Source organism: Schistocerca nitens, chromosome 10, assembly GCF_023898315.1.
Source record: "Schistocerca nitens isolate TAMUIC-IGC-003100 chromosome 10, iqSchNite1.1, whole genome shotgun sequence".
Classification (NCBI taxonomy): Eukaryota; Metazoa; Arthropoda; class Insecta; order Orthoptera; family Acrididae; genus Schistocerca; species Schistocerca nitens.
In genome coordinates, this window is record NC_064623.1 from 129,638,385 (window position 1) to 129,660,147 (window position 21,763).

The 21,763-nt window shown below is 47.9% G+C and overlaps 1 protein-coding gene across 1 annotated transcript in view; it reads left to right on the forward strand.

The window, feature by feature from the left end:
• LOC126210344 (esterase FE4-like) overlaps nt 1-21,763 on the forward strand; it is a 107,174-nt gene that overhangs the window by 50,545 nt on the left and 34,866 nt on the right. The window contains exons 5-6 of the mRNA XM_049939559.1: nt 6,597-6,796; nt 6,879-7,050. Of these exons, the coding sequence (XP_049795516.1) occupies nt 6,597-6,796; nt 6,879-7,050 (372 nt within the window). The remainder of the gene's footprint in view (nt 1-6,596; nt 6,797-6,878; nt 7,051-21,763) is intronic.

Genomic DNA, 21,763 nt, shown 5'->3' on the forward strand with positions numbered 1-21,763 from the left:
TCCTTTGCCTTTCGTGGGAAAGTGTTCAACTGACCAAGGTACCCATACACCAATCACCACCTGTCCTCACAGTTCTAATTTCCCCAGTATGTTTCCTCCTATCTACCAAACTTCACAGAATCACTCCTACAAAACTTGCAGAAATAGCACTCCCAGAAGAAAGGGTATTGAGGAGAGTTGGCTTTGCCAAATGCTGGGGGATGTTTACAGAATGAAATTTTCACTCTGCAGAGGAGTGTAAATGCAATGAAGCTGATTATGGAACGAAATGTAGCGGGAATGATATAAGTTGGAATGTAGTATTTTACAAATCCTTTGTCTGATCACACACGTACATTTCAGCTGCTTCGCAGTCAAGGTCTTGAGCGGAACTTGGTGTGCCGCATCGTAAAACGCGCCCGAAAGGCCACACCTCCTGGCAGAGAGTAAAAGCGAAGACAGCGTTCTACATCTACATCTACATTTATATTCCGCAAGCCACCCAACGGTGTGTGGCGGAGGACACTTTACGTGCCACTGTCATTACCTCCCTTTCCTGTTCCAGGCGCGTATGGTTTGCGGGAAGAACGACTGCCGGAAAGCCTCCGTGCGCGCTCGAATCTCTCTAATTTTACATTCGTGATCTCCTCGGAAGGTATAAGTAGGGGGAAGCAATATATTCGATATCTCATCCACCCTCTCGAAACCTGGCGAGCAAGCTACACCGCGATGCAGAGCGCCTCTCTTGCAGAGTCTGCCTCTTGAGTTTCCTAAACATCTCCGTAACGCTATCACACTTACCAAATAACCCTGTGACGAACCGCGCCGCTCTTCTTTGGATCTTCTCTATCTCCTCTGTCAACCCGACCTGGTACGGATCCCACACTGATGTGCAATACTAAAGTATAGGTCGGATGAGTGTTTTGTAAGCCGCCTCCATTGTTGATGGACTACATTTTCTAAGGACTCTGCCAATGAATCTCAACCTGGCACCCGCCTTACCAACAATTAATTTTATATGATCATTCCACTTCAAATCGTTCCGCACGCATACTCCCAGATATTTTACAGAAGTAACTGCTACCATTGTATCAGTGTATCATATAATCATACAATAAAGGATCCTTCTTTCTATGTATTCGCAATACATAACATTTGTCTATGTTAAGGGTCAGTTGCCACTCCGTGCACCAATTGCCTATCCGCTGCAGATCTTCCTGCATTTCGCTGCAGTTTTCTAATGCTGCAACTTCGCTGTATACTACAGCATTATCCGCGAAAAACCGCATGGAACTTCCGACACTATCTACTAGGTCATTTATATATATTGTGAAAAGCAATGGTCCCACAACACTCCCCTGTGGCACGCCAGAGGTTACTTTAGCGTCTGCACTCGTCTCTCCATTGCTTCCGCGAATCCCCCTTCGGAAGACTGCGAGCTCTGGAGAGAAGTGTTCAGCGCGCGGCGCGGCTTCTGTGGTCGGTACCACAGACTTTATTCCGGTGCCGGCAAGCCACGGCTGCCCAGGGTGGTCTTGGGGACAGTAGCGGCTCTTTCTGGAGCTGTACGTCCTGTAAGCAGGGCCGTCCACGCAGACTACTGTTTGCCCACATAGCGCTGGACGACGTTGTGAGTCAGTGGGGAATCAGAAAGCAAGGAAGCGACCAGGGAAAGCAGTTACACCGATTTCACGGCACGGGTGGAGCAGTGAGCTCTGAGGCCAGCAGCGGACCAGCTCGTTCTGGGTGCGGGTGGTGGGCTTCAGCTGGTTATCAACCCGTAGCCGTCAGTTCCAAGTGGGCAGACGGTTCCTCGTGTCATGGTTTCTGTTGACACTCGACTGGCTGTAAGCAGCTACATTTTGGTGGTTGCTTCGTGCGTACCAGAACTCTCCAACGGAGACAGACTTCCTGGTCGTGTTCGATGCGAACATCGGGCTGTGATTCTCCTTAAAATTGTCCCAGAAAGTGTATGAAGCAGTGCTGTAATATGTACGAGCGTCATAAGGGCAGAACCGCTGCAACTACAATTTCTGATAACCTAAGGAAAAAAAAGACCTTCACGATGGAATATCGGAATGGAGCGGAAATTGATATACCAGGTGATCAAAAAGTTTGTATAAACTTGAAAACTTAATAAACCACGGAATAATGTAGATAGAGAGGTAAAAATTGACACACATGCTTGGAATGACATGGGGTTTTATTAGAACCAAAAGAAAAAAAGCACCTCATATTGGTAGACCCGTGAAAGATCTCTTGCGCGCGTCGTTTGGTGATGATCGTGTGCTCAGCCGCCACTCCCGAATTCAGAAAAACCGGTGGAATCAAAGCTGTAGGTATAATAGCACTCCTGTGCTCGAAAATAGTCTTTTTTTAATATTGTTCTTTACAGATGTATAGTAATTAGTTACAGGTTTGCTGATTTATTGTGTGTGTTCATTTTAACGAAAGGCTAGATTGGTTGTTTAATCAGCTTTTCACTAGGAACGTAATCAGCGCAAGACACACTTTCTCCTTTCGTAAAGCAACATTTGGTTTGTGATTTTGTCAAGTGATGTGTGCAAAACTTGAGCACAAGTAATTTCTGAGCTATTAATTTTGAGCCATCTCGATAATGGTTGTGTCATTAACAAATTATAATACGGTCAATAAACGTTTATGCCCCCACAACCCTCAGCTATTACCACTCTAAAGCGTTCCTACACCAAAATGAGCACCGCCATGATCTACGTGTCGCACATCTGCACAGACCTTCTTCACTGATCATTTGGAGATCGTTAGACAGTCATTCGCGATACACAAAGTGGCCTGCACGATCAACACACTTAACACCTCTGGATACTTCTGTGTGGAAAAAATTGAGACACAATGTCCACATGGAAACTTCGTAAACCCTAAGGATATCAAATGTGATACAACACAGTGCCTGTGTCACGCTAGAGTACACATCCAATGTAACGCTCAGCACTGTATGTCTGGAATCGCTTTAAAGCATCTGACACAGCTCAATGTCGACATTTGACCACTTGATATGTTTAATTACTGTTAACGGCGTAATTACACTACTGGCCATTAAAATTGATACACAACGAAAATGACGTGCTACAGACGCGAAATTTAACTGACAGGAAGAAGATGCTGTGATATGCAAATGATTAGCTTTTCAGAGCATTCGCACAAGGTTGGTGCAGGTGGTGACATCTACGACGTGCTGACATGAGGAAAGTTTCCAACCGATTTCTCATAAACAAACAGCAGTTGACCGGCGTTGCCTGGTGAAACGTTGTTGTGATGCCTCGTGTAAGGAGGTGAAATGTGTATCATCATGTTTCCGACTTTGATAAAGGTCGGATTGTAGCCTATCGCGATTGCGGTTTATCGTATAGCGACATTGCTGCTCGCGTTGGTCGAGATCCAATGACTGTTAGCAGAATATGGAATCGGTGGGTTCAGGAGGGTAATACGGAACGCCGTGCTGGATCCCAACGGCCAAGTATCACTAGCAGTCGAGATGACAGGCATCTTATCCGCATGGCTGTAACGGATCGCGCAGCCACGTCTCGATCCCTGATTCAATAGAGGGGGACGTATGCTAGACAATAACCATCTGCACGAACAGTTCGACGACGTTTGCAGCTGCATGGACTATCAGCTCGGAGACCATGGCTGCGGTTACCCTTGACGCTGCATCACAGGCAGCAGCGCCTACGACTGTGTACTCAACGACGAACCTGGGTGCCCGAATGGCAAAACGTCATTTTTTCGGATGAATCCAGGTTATGTTTACAGCATCATGATGGTCGCATCCGTGTTTGGCGACATCGCGGTGAACGCACATCGTCATCGCCATACTGGCGTATTACCTGGCGTGATGGTATGGGGTGCCATTGGTTACACGTCTCGGTCCCCTCATGTTCGCATTGACGGCACTGTGAACAGTGGACGTTATATTTCAGATGTGTTACGACCCGTGACTCTACCCTTCATTCGATCCCTGCGAAACCCTACATTTCAGCAGGATAATGCACGACCGCATGTTGCAGATCCTGTACGGGCCTTTCTGGATACAGAAAATGTTCGACTGCTGCCCCGGCCAGCATCTTCTCCAAATCTCCCACTAATTGAAAACGTCTGGTCAATGGTGGCCGAGTAACTGGCTCGTCACAATACGCCAGTCACTACTTTTGATGGACAGTGGTATCGTGTTGAAGCTGCATGGGCAGCTGTACCTGTACACGCCATCCAAGCTCTGTTTGACTCAAAGCCCAGGCGTATCAAGGCCGTTATTACGGCCAGAGGTGGTGGTTCTGGGTACCGATTTCTCAGGATCCATGCACCCAAATTGTGTGAAAATGTAATCATATGTCAGTTCTAGTATAATACATTTGTCCAACGAATACACGTTTATCATCTGCATTTCTTCTTGGTGTAGCAATTTTAATGGCCAGTGGTGTACTAGGGAAGACGTTTGTGTGACCTCTTGTGGACAGTGGACGGTGGACAGTGGTTTGCGGCGCTGTTACCTTTTTACTATTTCATCAATTCCACACATGAAGTACTATTCAATGGCAGTTTCCAAAGAAACCATAAAAAGATACACTGGCCAGGAACATTAATGTGATGACCACCCATCAAAGGCGTGAATACCCACCTTATCCAGTGCAGAGTGCTGTGCGACTTGCAGGAACAGTCAGAGAGTTACCAACAGGAATGGGGAGCCCTTCCAACTCCAGTGCTATGGTCACTTGCGCTCGTTTTCTCGGTGAGAATCCATGGCGCGAACCGCCCAATTGAGGTGGTCCCACACAGAATTCATTGGGTTTAAACCTGGGGAGGTTTGGTGGCCAGTGGAGTAGGTAACCTCATTTTGATACTCTTCTAACCACACATGTACCCTGTGAGCTATGTGCTGCATTACATTGTCCTGCTGGAAGATGCCATTGTACTGAGAAAAACAAACTGCATGTACGGGATGGACATGGTCCTCAACGATAGATGCGTACTTGTGTTGCCCTTTCTGCCTTCTGGAGTGACGAGATCTCCCAGAGAACGCCAGGAAAATATTCCCCAGACCAAAATGACCCCTCCTGCAGCCTGGACCGTTCAGACTTCTGTTGTAGGACCGTACACGCCAAAGGCCATCTACCCAATGGAGCAACGTGATTCTTCAGAGAAGTCCACTTGTCGCCACTTAGTGGATGTGCAGTTGCGTTACTAGCGTGCAAATTCCAGCCCTCGTCAGCGATAAACAGCAGTCAACATGGATGCCTGAAAGAGGCACCTGCTTCACCGGCCCACATGTAGGCACATTCGTGGAACAGACGTTGAGAAGACACTATTGGTAGCCCCTCGGTTCCTGTGGGTGGTCATTTGTTCAACAGTTGTATGTCTACTCGCCTGTACACATCCCTGCAGCCGTTGTTCATCCTTGTCATCTATGGGCCTTGTATGGTATTGTATTAAACCGGGGACCTAGAAGCAACAGACAGGCTTCGCCCCACTGCAACCCTCAGTGGTTCACAGCCCCACAACAGGCCACAGCAGTCGATCCACCAACCTCCGTCCCACACCGAACCCAGGTTTATTGTGTGGTTCGGCTCCCAGTGGACCCCTCTGGGAACGTCTGATACTAGATGGGTGTAGCCCCAAATGTTTGCGTAGTAATTATTGTCTTGCCTACATGGAAACACTGTTTGTGCAGCAATCGTCGACACAGTGTAACTGATGCGGAATAAGGGGAACCAGACCGCATTCGCTGAGGTAGATGGAAAAACGTCTCAATAACCATCCACATGCTGGCCCGCACACCTGACTTTGACTCTAATCCGCCAGGCGGATTCGTGACGGGGACTGGCACGCCTTCCTGCTGGGGAAGCAGCGCGTTAGACCGACTTACTTAAACGTGTTCAGAAATGTAAAATTTAGCACCTCACAAAACGAAAGAACAAAGTATCCTATGACTACAGTATCAATGGATCACATGTGGAATCGATCAACTTACTGAAGTACCAGACTACAAGAGATTTTAGGGATATGAAATGGAATGATCACATTGGTTCACTTGTATATAAAGGAGGAGGCGGACTTCAGTTCACTGATAGATTACTAGCGAAAAGCAATCGGTCTATAAAAGACTTGTGCGACCTATCCTATAATATTGTTCAACTCTGTGAGACCCATATGATATAAGACTAACAAGGGATATTGACGGTATACAATGAAAATCAACACGAATGATCACAAGTTTGTTTCAGGTGTGGTACTCTGACATGGAGATGCTAGCAAAACTGAAATGGTGGGCGTTTGAAGATAGATGCAAACTATCCTATGGTAGCCAACTTACAAATATTCAAGAACTAACTTTATGCCTTGAGTCTGGGAATACAATACAGCCCCCTACATATTGCTCCCAAAGGGGGACTAATTGCAGTGTGCACAGAGTCGTTTAAGCAATTATTCTCGCTGCTGGAATGCGAGGGTACACTAATTGTAGGACGTATCGTCTGCCATGCACTTTGGAGGAGGTTATACAGTATGGACTACATGTAGATGCAGATTTTCTGTAGTGTAGTACAAACAAATGGTGGAGTTTTATTCATTCTCCATCTCGGCAGGCCTTTTCCATAAAGCCATCGCGCACAGTGGTGTGGCTGTGGCGGACGGCGTGTGCTCCGACCGCATGCGGGACCGATCCTTCGCACTGGGCGCCCACCTAGGACTGAAGACGGACGACTCCCAGCAGCTGGTGGACTTTCTGAGGAAACAGCCGGCGCAGATGCTCGTCGAGAACGCCATGTTCGGCCGCACTGAAGAGGTACGTGTTGCACTGGCCACGCAGTGGTTTCTCCAGAGCTGGAGGTTTCGTGCCATTGCATGGGAGGTATCTGTTGTTCCAGGACAAGGCCCGCAGCGTGCTGTTCCCATTTGTGGGCACGGTGGAGCCAGCTGACGCCGAGGGTGGGGCCTTCTTCCCGAGGGACCCCGCGCAGCTTCTGTGCTCCGGTGTCTTCCAGCACGTGCCGCTGATCACTGGCGTCTGCACGAATGAGGGAACTGTCTTTGCCTCAGGTCAGTACCTCGAGAGGTCAGCCCAGCCCCTTTTCTTCCCTCCCCTCCCCTGGCAGCTGCTGCTCTTCAGTCAGGCTGAGGGCCACTCTGCTTCAGTAAAACAACTACAGTCAGTGCTTTCTATCTGTTACAATTCAGTTCTCATTGTAGAAGGGTGCTGCTACATTGGCTGTAGTGCAACATGATATGAGGGTCACTCCAAAAGAAATGCACACTATTTTCTTTAAAATCCATCTTTTATTCTACATGCTTGAAAGTTTTATAGTGTGTGATACATCCCTTAGGAACAATATTTTCATTTCTCCACATAATTTCCATCCCTCTCAACTGCCTTACGCCTATATACCCGCACGCCGGCCGGAGTGGCCGAGCGGTTCTAGGCGCTACAGTCTGCAACCAGGCGACCACGATGGTCGCAGGTTCGAATCCTGCCTCGGGCATGGATGTGTGTGAAGTCCTTAGGTTAGTTAGGTTTAACCATAGGACGCCTAAGGGGGGGGGGGGGTTCGTTGAACCCACAATTTTTTTATGTCCCCTGCTTTTGCCCAAGTAACTTTCACACTACATATTCCCTTTGAGTTATTGTTTGTTGGCTATTTTATGAAACGTTAGTGTCAATATATTTTATAGAAAACTCCTGCTTTGAAAGAAAAAATAAGTAAACTTATTATGGGTCCAACAACCCCCCCTTTAAGCTTCCTTGCTATAGAAAATTTCCCTTAGTAGGATTTCGTATTTCTCATCTCTACAACAATGCAAGTTAGTTTCTTGTTGGTTGGTATTCTTGATATTCACAACATTCGGTTTACTTTCAGAGGAAGTGATTGTTGGTGTCAGTCAGCTGTTATTTATCTTGTAAACTTGCAGTAAGTTAGTGCAGTTCCCAATACGTAGGCCTCCAGTAACTTTGGAGTCCTACACAGCAAAAACGAATCCAAGTAAAAACTTACTGATGTTTGGCAACAGTGCACCAAGATAAAGGCACTGTTGGAAGAGAGAAGAATAAAACCGAGATAAATGCATATTATAATTCCACTAAAGGTGCAATTGATACCGTTGATCAAATGGCACGTATGTACACCTGCAAGAGGGGAACAAAGAGATGGCCTCTATCAATGCAACCACCATATACTTCCAGCAACATCCAAGATGGAATGAAAAGAAACACAACAAACGGAAACTTTATCTTCTGCAAGCTGGGATGGAACTAGTGAAATTGCAGGTAGAAGAAAGAAGTGCCAAAGCAAGAGGGTTATCTAACCAAATTGTTCAATCAATGGAGACTATTCTACAAAAGAAAATCAAAGAAGGGACAACAGAAGCACATAAGTCTCCTGCAGGGAAAGGTCGGTGCCATATTTGTGTAAGAAAAGCTAAAACAAAGAAGCAGAAGTACAACAATCTAAGGAACCTTGTGGACAGTGTCATTCAGAAAAAATTGTGGTCTCTTGCCTTGAAGTTGAGGACTCAGAGTAGTCTATTGTATATGAACACATCTGTATTTTGTATTGCAATATGTAAATTTTTTATACACTCAGCCCAATATTTATAACAATTAACAACATTTATAAACCGATGCCTTAGTTAAAATACATAATTATACGTAATTTTTCGTCAGTAAACTTATTTAATACCTGTGGGCTCGCCGAACCCGCATCCAAGTTAGAAAAAACGCTTGGGCGTCCTAGGGTTAAGTAGTTCTACGTTCTAGGGGACTGATGACCTCAGAAGTTAAGTCCCATAGTGCTCAGAGCCATTTGAACCATTTTTTTGTATATCCTCATGGTAAAATTCTGGAGCAACCTGTTGGGGCCACTGTTTGGCAGCGTGCACAAGGGAGTCATCATCTTCAAACCTTGTTCCACGAAGAGGGTCTTTCAGTTTCCCAAAGAGATGATAGTCACATGGAGCCAGGTCAGGACTGTAAGGCGGGTGTTTCAGTGTTGTCCATCCGAGTTTTGTGATCACTTCCATGGGTTTTTGACTGACATGTGGCCGTGCATTGTCGTGCAACAGCAAAACATCCTGCTTTTGCCGACTCAGTCGAGCTTGAAGTTTCTTCAGTGTCGTCACATATGCATCATAATTTACGGTGTTTCCACTTGGCATGATGTCCACAAGCAAGAGTCGTTCGGAATCGAAAAACACCGTAGCCATAACTTTTCTAGCAGAAGGTGTGGTTTTGAATCTTTTTTCGTGGGTGAATTTGCATGATGCCACTCCATTGATTGCCTCTTCATCTCTGGTGAAAAATGATGAAGCCATGTTTCATCACCTGTCACAATTCTTCCAAGAAATTCATCTCCACTATTCTCGTACTGTTCCAAAAGTTCCCTGAATACCGTTTTTCTTGTTTCTTTGCGAGCCACTGTCAACATCCTGGGAACCCACCTGGCACAAACCTTTTTTGACGCCAATACTTTCAGTATTCTGCAAACACTTCCTTCCCCTATCTCAACGTAGCATGACAATTCGTTCACTGTGAAGCGTCTGTCAGCAATTACCAATTCGTTAACTCTCTGCACATTGTCTGGGGTGTGTGCAGTACGGGGCCCACCGCTGCGAGGACAATCCTCAATATTGCCGTGCCCGCTTTCATCACGTATCATGCTTGCCCACCGACTAACTGTAGTGCGATCGACAGCAGCATCACCGTACACCTTTTTCAACCTCTTGTGGATGTTTCCCACTGTTTTCACAGCACAAGAATTCTATGACAGGAGTGGCCGAGTGGTTCTAGGCGCTACAGTCTGGAACAGCGCGACCGCTTCGGTCGCAGACTCGAATCCTGCCTCGGGCATGGATGTGTGTGATGTCCTTCGGTTAGTTAGGTTTAAGTAGTTCTAAGTTCTAGGGGACTGATGACCTCAGAAGCTAAGTCCCATAGTGCTCAGAGCCAATTCTATGACAGCACGTTGCTTCTAACGAACGTCAAGTGTAGCAGCCATCTTGAAGACATGCTGTGACGGTGCCACTCACGGGAACAGGTTGAACTAAGTTTGAAAACAAGCGGGAAGGATGTATCTACACACTGTAAATCTTTCACACATGCAGAATGAAAACTGTATCTTTACCAAAATAGTGTGCATTTCTTTTGGAGTGACCCTCGTAACTGTAAGCGTGCTTCTGCTGCATTAATTTGATTTTGTGAGACTATTTCTGTTACATTTAGAGAACTGGCGTTGGGATTTTGACTGCAGAACTATTTTACTATGACCAACGAACATTTCGTATAAGGACCACGAAGATAAGATAAAAGAAATCAGGGCTTGTACAAAGTCGTGTAGGTAGTCGTTTTTCCGTCGCTTTGTTTGTAAGTAGAACAAGAAAGTACATGACTAGTATTGGTACAAGATACCCATCACCATACACCATACAGTGGCCTGTGGAGCACACATATAGATGTGCATGGATTAAGATGTAAACATGGGGAAAATTTTAATTTGTGCATCGAAACTAAGGTCCTGCTTCCAAGGACCAAGCATACGAAATAGGTTCTCATACATGTGATTGGCTCCAAGAACTGTTTAAGAGTTATAAATCCTTAAGTTGCCATGGAATTCGATAGAAAGAATAAAAATAAGCACATCTGTATTTTGGATTCCTAAACCTAAAGACTTCCTTTTGTCTCCTTAACGTTAAATAAAAGAATGCAAGGAGAGTGATTTCCACCATCTCAAGACGCTATCAAATCTTTCCAAAACCACATTTTTTATGTACAAGCATCACAGTGGCAGCAATGTTTTGAGAACTGGTACAAACGAACGCAAAAACATATAAACTTTAAACGTAAATACTTAGAGGAACGCCGCGCGGGGTAGCCGCGTGGTCTAGGGCGCCTCCCCTCGTTGGAGGTTCGAGTCCTACCTGGGGCATGGGTGTGTGTGTGTGTGGTCCTTACAGTAAAATAGTTTAAGTTAGGTTAAGCAGTGTGTAATCTTAGTGACCGATGACCTCAGCCGTAAAATAATAAAAACTTAAAATGCACGTGGCACAGTCAAAGCGAACACAGTTCTTTCCAGAACGCTGTAACTACAATGTCGTCCGTCTATAGCTATGTTGTCATAGTTACGCGATGCATTTTTTATTTTGGCAGTATTACACAGTCCAACTTCTCTTTCTTATTGAGACGCTTTTATATTCCACTACAGGAAGAAGCAGAAACGTGATCTTATCGTTAATCAGCTCCGTTCACACAGAGATTGTTTCACGACACAACACAGTCAGCACACTTTCAATTTCCTCCTGGTTTCTCGCTACAAAAATGAGTGCGACACATGTTCTGCTCACACTGTTCGACACTCATAATCCATATTCTGATCACTCTCACTTTGCTTGCACAGTATCTGAGTATACATTTAACTTCACAAAGTCATTCCAATCAAAATTAATGCAATAAATGGTAAACAACGAGTCAAAATATGTTACATATTCAATAGACAAGAAAACCTAACTACTTATATCCAAAAGGGAAATAATATCAGCTGTATATTATTATTTTCAACAAACAATTCCTCATTACATTATACAACAAAATAAATATCTTGCTATATCACCATAAATAGATGTATAACTGCGAAAAAAGAAAGAAAGGAAGAAAGAAAACAGAAAAACACCCTCCTATCTAGCTCGCAACTACAGGGTGTTTCAAAAATGACCGGTATATTTGAAACGGCAATAAAAACTAAACGAGCGATAGAAATACACCGTTTGTTGCAATATACTAGGGATAACAGTACATTTTCAGGCGGACAACCTTTCGAAATTACAGTAGTTACAATTTTCAACAACGGATGGCGCTGCAAGTGATGTGAAAGATACAGAAGACAACGCAGTCTGTGGGTGCGCCATTCTGTACGTCGTCTTTGTGCTGTAAGCGTGTGCTGTTCACAACGTGCAAGTGTGCTGTAGACAACATGGTTTATTCCTTAGAACAGAGGATTTTTCTGGTGTTGGAATTCCACCGCCTAGAACACAGTGTTGTTGCAACAAGACGAAGTTTTCAACGGAGGTTTAATGTAACCAAAGGACCGAAAAGCGATACAATAAAGGATCTGTTTGAAAAATTTCAACGGACTGGGAACGTGACGGATGAACGTGCTGGAAAGGTAGGGCGACCGCGTACGGCAACCACAGAGGGCAACGCGCAGCTAGTGCAGCAGGTGATCCAACAGCGGCCTCGGGTTTCCGTTCGCCGTGTTGCAGCTGCGGTCCAAATGACGCCAACGTCCACGTATCGTCTCATGCGCCAGAGTTTACACCTCTATCCATACAACATTCAAACGCGGCAACCCCTCAGCGCCGCTACCATTGCTGCACGAGAGACATTCGCTAACGATATAGTGCACAGGATTGATGACGGCGATATGCATGTGGGCAGCATTTGGTTTACTGACGAAGCTTATTTTTACCTGGACGGCTTCGTCAATAAACAGAACTGGCGTATATGGGGAACCGAAAAGCCCCATGTTGCAGTCCCACCGTCCCTGCATCCTCAAAAAGTACTGGTCTGGGCCGCCATTTCTTCCAAAGGAATCATTGGCCCATTTTTCAGATCCGAAACGATTACTGCATCACGCTATCTGGACATTCTTCGTGAATTTGTGGCGGTACAAACTGCCTTAGACGACACTGCGAACACCTCGTGGTTTATGCAAGATGGTGCCCGGCCACATCGCACGGCCGACGTCTTTAATTTCCTGAATGAATATTTCGATGATCGTGTGATTGCTTTGGGCTATCCGAAACATACAGGAGGCGGCGTGGATTGGCCTCCCGATTCGCCAGACATGAACCCCTGTGACTTCTTTCTGTGGGGACACTTGAAAGACCAGGTGTACCGCCAGAATCCAGAAACAATTGAACAGCTGAAGCAGTACATCTCATATGCATGTGAAGCCATTCCGCCAGACACGTTGTCAAAGGTTTCGGGTAATTTCATTCAGAGACTACGCCATATTATTGCTACGCATGGTGGATATGTGGAAAATATCGTACTATAGAGTTTCCCAGACCGCAGCGCCATCTGTTGTTGAAAATTGTAACTACTGTAATTTCGAAAGTTTGTCTGCCTGAAAATGTACTGTTGTCCCAAGCATATTACAACAAACGGTGTATTTCTATCGCTACTCGTTTAGTTTTTATTGCCGTTTCAAATATACCGGTAATTTTTGAAACACCCTGTATCAATGTCTTCATAATGTGGAATATACCACGATTCTTTTTTGTTGTTGCACTATACGAAATTTGTATGTTTTTCGTGTGATGTGCGGACTATGGTGTAAGAGTCATTCCAGGTATCACTCCTCCTCTAACGGAACACATCTGGAGTTATGTCCCTTGCATCAATTAATTTTCGTCCTCCACGCTCCAGTATCGCACAACACAGCTTCGTTAAAGGCTATCTGATCGCAACAGTCAGTCGGTTCACCTTGTCTGTGCTACTTTTTTCGTCCACTGATCTGCCGCACTAACAGTAAGTCCGACTAGCCTTACATTGCTGCACGCTTCAGTAAAAGAGAATGTTGTGTACATAGTTCCGCGTAGTCAGCGCGTACACAACTTTCTCACTAGAGCGCGCCCCACTAAGCACAACAGCGCAGGCGCAGCGCTCGTCAGTCTCTGCACTACGAGATGGCGCTGTCTTAGAGACGGACCAAATTCTGCTTCCGCCGATCCACGTATTAGTATGTCACGCAGCCAATGAGATTGCTGCTAACGTAGAACCTTTTCTCCTCGCGGATCACACTCGCGCTGAACGCTCGAGGTATTGTAACGAGTGTACACACCTCCGATTAGTCAGTCTGCATTACTCTGTATTAGTCTGCATTTGTGTGTACCAGTCAATAGTCAAGTTTCAGTCTGCAACTAATAAGATTATGAAATTCCTGTACATAGCCATGAAGAGAAATGTATAGACTGTCAAGTATCTGAAATATGTGAGAATAAGATTAACGTACCAAGACCAAAGGAACTTCAGATTGTCAATTGTAAATAGCATCCAGAACCAAGTTAAGTTACACTCCTGGAAATTGAAATAAGAACACCGTGAATTCATTGTCCCAGGAAGGGGAAACTTTATTGACACATTCCTGGGGTCAGATACATCACATGATCACACTGACAGAACCACAGGCACATAGACACAGGCAACAGAGCATGCACAATGTCGGCACTAGTACAGTGTATATCCACCTTTCGCAGCAATGCAGGCTGCTATTCTCCCATGGAGACGATCGTAGAGATGCTGGATGTAGTCCTGTGGAACGGCTTGCCATGCCATTTCCACCTGGCGCCTCAGTTGGACCAGCGTTCGTGCTGGACGTGCAGACCGCGTGAGACGACGCTTCATCCAGTCCCAAACATGCTCAATGGGGGACAGATCCGGAGATCTTGCTGGCCAGGGTAGTTGACTTACACCTTCTAGAGCACGTTGGGTGGCACGGGATACATGCGGACGTGCATTGTCCTGTTGGAACAGCAAGTTCCCTTGCCGGTCTAGGAATGGTAGAACGATGGGTTCGATGACGGTTTGGATGTACCGTGCACTATTCAGTGTCCCCTCGACGATCACCAGTGGTGTACGGCCAATGTAGGAGATCGCTCCCCACACCATGATGCCGGGTGTTGGCCCTGTGTGCCTCGGTCGCATGCAGTCCTGATTGTGGCGCTCACCTGCACGGCGCCAAACACGCATACGACCATCATTGGCACCAAGGCAGAAGCGACTCTCATCGCTAAAGACGACACGTCTCCATTCGTCCCTCCATTCACGCCTGTCGCGACACCACTGGAGGCGGGCTGCACGATGTTGGGGCGTGAGCGGAAGACGGCCTAACGGTGTGCGGGACCGTAGCCCAGCTTCATGGAGACGGTTGCGAATGGTCCTCGCCGATATCCCAGGAGCAACAGTGTCCCTAATTTGCTGGCAAGTGGCGGTGCGGTCCCCTACGGCACTGCGTAGGATCCTACGGTCTTGGCGTGCATCCGTGCGTCGCTGCGGTCCGGTCCCAGGTCGACGGGCACGTGCACCTTCCGCCGACCACTGGCGACAACATCGATGTACTGTGGAGACCTCACGCCCCACGTGTTGAGCAATTCGGCGGTACGTCCACCCGGCCTCCCGCATGCCCACTATACGCCCTCGCTCAAAGTCCGTCAACTGCACATACGGTTCACGTCCACGCTGTCGCGGCATGCTACCAGTGTTAGAGACTGCGATGGAGCTCCGTATGCCACGGCAAACTGGCTGACACTGACGGCGGCGGTGCACAAATGCTGCGCAGCTAGCGCCATTCGACGGCCAACACCGCGGGTCCTGGTGTGTCCGCTGTGCCGTGCGTGTGATCATTGCTTGTACAGCCCTCTCGCAGTGTCCGGAGCAAGTATGGTGGGTCTGACACACCAGTGTCAATGTGTTCTTTTTTCTATTTCCAGGAGTGTATTTTTATACTTGTTATTATTTTAATAAATGTGTTTGAAAATTAATCAATTTCTGTTTAAAGTTGGTCACCGTCAATCTGCTACTCTAAGTGTGCAAGTGGCATTTCTATCGTCTGACCTAACGGCAGAAGATAAACACGCCACGATAAGACCACGAGACATATTGCTGACACTCGCCTACTTCGTTAGAGCGACAAGTCAAATAATCTGATGGTGTGTGTACTGAAGGTCTTACAGTACGCACACCACACTATAATAAGAAAACAGGTACGTAGTTCACAGGAGACCCCAGAATGTGTCAACAGCACGTGTTACCAACAAACAATGAAGGCGATGATGCAACCGACCGTAAAGCCTTATAGAATTGGCGATTTAACGAGGTTAGATGAAGTATAGGATTACTCCCTATAAATTTCCTTGGAGAGCGAGTTTGAAAATTCTCGCAATGTCTGGGCTCAGAGACCACACCTCGTGAGTTAAGGGGTGGGATCGTTTTCTTCTAGTTTTACGGTCTGTGTTTGGAGACAAATATGCAAACTCGCGAAAAATGCATGCTTGAACATAAATGCAGATGCCAGTCATGGCTGCAGCGTGCACTATAGTGTTTTGTCACAAACGGCACCTGTCCACTTTCCCTAATACATTGCAAGCGTCTGTGGTGGTCAAGTTCTGTGTGGTTCTGAGTGCATTATGTCGGTTTTTTATCAAGTCGTACGTGGGCAAATTCTTGGCGCTCATATGGTGGGCACTGCCGCACCAAGGCAGCCAAAGTGTTTGGTGTTTCAGGAGACATCGTATCAGAGATTTACACCATATACACGGAAAACGGAAAAACATCATGTGCCGTCACAACACGAACAAATGTGTGTGTTGAGTGATCGAAACGGACGGTCATTCAAGAGAATTGTATCGAAAAATAAGGTAACGACAGCTGCAAAAGTCACTGCAGAACTGAATGTTGCGCTAGCGAACCCAGTCAGCACAAACACAACAGTAAGGGAGTTCCACAAACCGGGAATTGCAGGGCGAGTTGGAACAGGAAGTTGTAGTGTCGAAGCCATCAGACCGGGACTGTGTAGCAATGGAAGAAAGTCATTTGGTCTGATGAGTCTTGTTTCACACCTTTTCCAACTTCTGGTCGACTTTACGCCGAAAGACCGAAAACGTGGCGGGATGTGGGCAGCGATATGGTAGAATTGCATTCGACGTCAGATTACTGGCGAGGATTATGAAGCCAGTTCGGCTGATCACGTAAATCCCAATCTTTGTTCCCCAATGGTAATGCAGTGTTCAAAGACTCCCGTTCACATTGTTCGCATCGACAACGAACTGCTTTTGTGGACACTGAATTGTCGCATCATCCTCTGGTCTACTTAGCGAGATCGATATCTGCTTCCGTCGTCATTGCATGGACGTGCCAGTATTTAGCAGCACATATAGCATAAGATTCCCTTGAAAACCATACAGAACATGTGTTTTTGCATTCCGAGCCTATTTCAAGCTGTTTTGAATGCCAACGGCCATGGTACACCGTATCACACATGGTAACCCGTCATCATTATTGGCGTTTCCACATTTTTGTCCCAACCCTGAATGTCTGCCGCTAGTATTGAGAATTCTCCCTCCTGTAGGTACGCCATTCTGTCTGACAGTTTTATAAGTCTCCAAGCGGTAACATGCATACTGCGATCAACGTGCCTTTTCTGTGGACAGTGAAGCATTCCCAATTCTTTTTTTTTTTCTTTATTGTATATCAATTCCCCATCGGAGCAGGCTGGCAGCAGCATATGCGCTGTTCTTCAGCCGAAAGACATAGTACAAAACAATAGAAGACATTTAAAAATATACAAAGGAGAAAATATGGTGAACATAGATAAAAAAAAGGGGGAACATCATGGACGGCAATAGACAAAAAAAGGGGCGACTGTAAAATGGAGATAAAAACGTAAAAAAGTAGAGCACACAAAAAACCACACACTGGGACAATTAAAAGAACACAAGGCACAGTATGACTGGAGCATAAAAGTATCGACGGATGGCATAGCACATAATAAACACTGACAGTGAACCTCAAGGCAGCACACAACTAAAATCACACCTCTTGACGCACAGGAGAAACAGCACTAAGCACAACACTGACGTGGCACACTGATGATGATCAATACAGAGGATCTGCCAGGCGCTAGGAGGTGAAGGAGACCGGAGGAAGGGAGGGAGGGAGGGAGGGGAAGAGAGGGGGAGATGGACGGGGGCGCGTGGAAGAGGGCCAGGTAGGGAGGGATGTGGGAAGGAAAGATGCAAGGATGTGGCGCAGGAAGGAGGAAAATCTGCTCTGGGAGAAGGAGGGGAGAGGAGGGCCCTGGGGAGGTGGGGGGGGGGGGTGGAACAAGGCCAGGTTATAGTTGGAAGAAAGGGTAGATGTCATGACGAAGTGCATCATCCAGGAGGAGGAGGCGCTGGAAATTGTCCTGATGAAGGAGATGGATCGGGAGGTGGAGAGGGAGGGATACAGCGATAGAGTCGCGGCAACGGGTGGGGGGTGGAGAGTAAGGAGGAAACCAGAGGGAGGGGGTGGGGGAATGAAGCCTGCGGACAATGTAAAGGATTGCGGAGATGTTGGAGGAACAGGAGGAGGTGGGGGAAGGGGATGAGTTCGTACAGGAGCCGTGTGGGGGGAGGAAGGCGGATACGGAAGGCAAGGCAGAGTACATGGCGTTCAAGGATTTGGAGGACCTTGTAAATATGGGTGGGTGCGGAGATCCAGGCAACGCTGGCATAACAGAGGATAGGACGGATGAGGGATTTGTAGGTGTGGAGGATGGTAGAAGGACGCAATCCCCATGTCCGGCCAGATAGAAGGCAGAGGAGGGAATGGGCATTCTGCTGGATGGTCTGGAGGTGAGGGGTCCAGGTGAGGTGTCAGTCGAGGGTGAGGCCAAGGTATCTCAGGGTGGGGGTGAGCTGGATAGGACGACCATTAAGGGTGAGGTAGAATCATGCAGACGAAAGTAGCAGATGGTGCAGCCTATGATGACTGCCTCGGTTTTGGAGGGGTTGAGACGGAGGAACCACTGGTTACACCAAGTGGTGAACTGGTTAAGGTGGGTTTGGAGGGTACGTTGGGACCATTGAAGGGTAGGATAGAGAGCCAGGAAGGCGGTGTCATCAGCATACTGGAGAAGGTGGACAGGTGGGGGTGGCTTGGGCATATCAGCAGTATACAAGAGATAAAGGAGAGGGGAGAGGACAGAGCCCTGGGGGACGCCAGCAGTGGGATAAAAGATACGGGAGTTGGTATTGTGGAGGGTGACATAGGAAGGACAGTGCGAGAGGAAGGAGGCAACCAGACAGACAAAATTGATAGGCAGGGCGTAGGTCATAGGCATTATGGTCATAGGCATTTTGGAGGTCAAGGGAAAAAAAATGGCGGAGTGATGGGTGTTGAGGTGGAGGGACAGAAGGCGAACGAGGTTAAGGAGTTGGTCTACAGTGGAAAAGGAGGGCCGGAAGCCACTCTGGGTAAGGGGGAGGAGGTGTTGAGTAAGGTGCTGATGGATACAGTGGGAGAGAATGGATTCGAAGACCTTATTAAAGACGGAGGTGAGGCAGATGGGACGATAGGAAGAGGCGGCAGAAGGAGCTTTGTTGGGTTTGAGGAATAACAGGACACGGGAGGTATTCCACAGGTCAGGGTAGAAGCCAGTAGAGAGGATGACATTATAGAGATGGGTGAGGACAGTCAGGAAGGAATAGGGGCTTTCTCAAAGGTGGCGGTAAGTGACACAGTCATGACCAGGGGCCGTGTTGCGTTTGGACCGGAGGATAAGTTTAATGTCTTGTGCTGTGATGGGAGTGTTTATGTCGGAGGGGGGGCAACTGTCCCAAGTACTAGAGACTAGGAGCAAGTGGAGCGACAGAGGTATCGGCACGTTCCATGATGGTGGGGAAAAGAGAATAATCAAAGTGGGGATCATCTGGGATGGAGAAGACCTCGGTAAGGTGGGAAGCGAAGTGGTTGGCCTTACTGAGGTTGTCAGGAAGGGGGCGATCGTTATGGAGAAGGAGGTGTTGGGGAGCAGAAAGGCAACCAGTAAGGCAATGGAAGGTGGACCAGAACTTGGAGGAGTTGATTGGGAGGGAGACGTTGAGTCGTGTGCAGGTTTGGCGCCAGTCTCGGCATTTCGTTGCTGTAATAAGGTTCCGTACGTGTCGCTGTATTTGCCGGTGGCGTTGGAGTGTATTCCGGTCACGAGTGCGCAGGAAGCGATAAAGGCGGTGGGATTCACGGAGGAGGAGGACAGCCCATGGAGGGAGAGTGGGACGGTGGGGGTGGATGGTTTTAGGAGGAACATGGGCCTCCATGGAGTCAGTAATTACCTTCTGAAGGAAGGACGAGGCATGGATGATGTCGTCAGGATGGCGATAGGTAAGAGGGTGGCTTTCGACCTGGGTGGTGATGGATTTCTGGTAGGCATCACAGTTGGCACGGTGGTAGTCATGGACGACCTTGGGAGGGGGTGCAGGGTGGGGAGCTGGAGGGGGGCGGTGAGCAGACATTATGGTGAGAAGGACGGGGAGGTGATCACTACCTGTGGGGGCAAGGACAGCAAAGGCAATACGCTCAAGGAGGTTGGTCGAGGCAATGACAACATCTGGGGTGGTGTCACTTTCGGGTCAGGCATGCTGGGGAAGGGGAACAAGGTCACCTTGGATTGTGGAGAGGAACTGATGCCACCGCCATAGGACGGTAGGAGTGCAGTTATGGATGTTGAGGTTGGCGGCAATCACATAGGTGGAGAAGGTGTGGTCAATGTGCGAGGTGAAGTCATAAGGAGCAGTGGAGTGGACATAGATGGTGGCACAGGTAATGGTGAGGGAGGGGAAGAAGATGCTGAGGATAAGGTGTTCAGTGGGGTCATTGAGGAGAGGTTGTGGCCGGACGGGGATATGCGACTTCACCCTGCGCACGAGGACCAGGAGCGTCAGTGCAGTGGAGGATATAAGGAGAGGTGCAGATAGAATGGTGGGGCTGGAGAAAGGTTTCGTACAAGAGGAAGGTGTCGACCTGGTGGTGCGAGAGGGTGTGCATGATTAGGTATTTGTTGGAGCGGAATGAGCGAATGTTCTGGAAGAGTATGTGATACTCATGCCGCGCCATGGCGGGAAGAGAGAGAAGGGATGAGGCTTAAACTATCGTGTCAAGGTGGGTGAAGGTGAAGTGGGCTTGGTTCTGGGAGTAAGTGGCAAAGGTGTTCAGGTGGAAAACAGAACGAGCGGCAAGGGAGGTTTGTTGGAAGGTGTGGGGGCGCTGAAAAGGGTGAATGTTTTGGAGTACAATGGTAAGGAACCGGATGATGTCCACGGCCGTGGGGGTGGACAGAGGGAATTGTTGAGGTGGACTGGGGGCAGTGGGACGAACAGGGACTGTAAGCTCAGGGGTAGCTGGAGGTGGTTTGGCTTTACACTTGTGGGAGTAGGTGGGATGTGGGCCATTGCAGGTGTTACAGGAAGGAGGAGCAGCTAGGTTGGGGCAGTTCTTAAGAGACCTTGCAATGGGGACAGGTGGGGGGGGGGGGATTGCAGTTGGGAGTCATGTGGTCATTGTACATCAGGCACCACTGGCAGCGGTAGGATTGGGGAGGGGATTTGGAGGATTCAACAGGGTGGCTGCGGTGGTATATCAGGGCACCCTGGGTGAGGAGATGGTCAATGGAGGGGGCGGACTCAGAGAAGACCCGCACGAGGTAGGTGGGACCAGAGGCATTGTGGATACGGCGGGCAGAGCGGATTTCCAGGTCCGGGTGGGAGTTTAGTTCCGCCAACACTTCATCCTCGGTGATCACCGGGCTGAGCTCGGTGATCACAGCGGTGTAGGTGGGGGAGCGACTTGGAGTCTGGGGCTGACGAGGAGTTGCACGGGGGCCAAACATAACTCGTGGGAGTTTACGGAGGAGGTCTGTGTGAAAGGAGGAGGACGGGGTCTCGATAAGGACTGAGTCCCTGCGAGGAATGAGTTTGGAGATGGGAGCACCAGGAAAATACTTTCGTATCTCCACGGTAAGGGTATGAGCATCGAGGAACTTAGGATCGAGAGTTGACAGGACAAAGGTGTGGAGGGTGGGGGCCGGGGTATGGGTGGCTGGAAGAGGGGTGGTATCCATGGAGACGACAGGAGGAGGGGGAGGTGGTGTTGACTTTTTGTGGGAATTACGCGCTTTTGGGGTTTTTTGGAGACCAGAGGCTGGGAGGAGGGGAGAGGGACGGGGAGGTG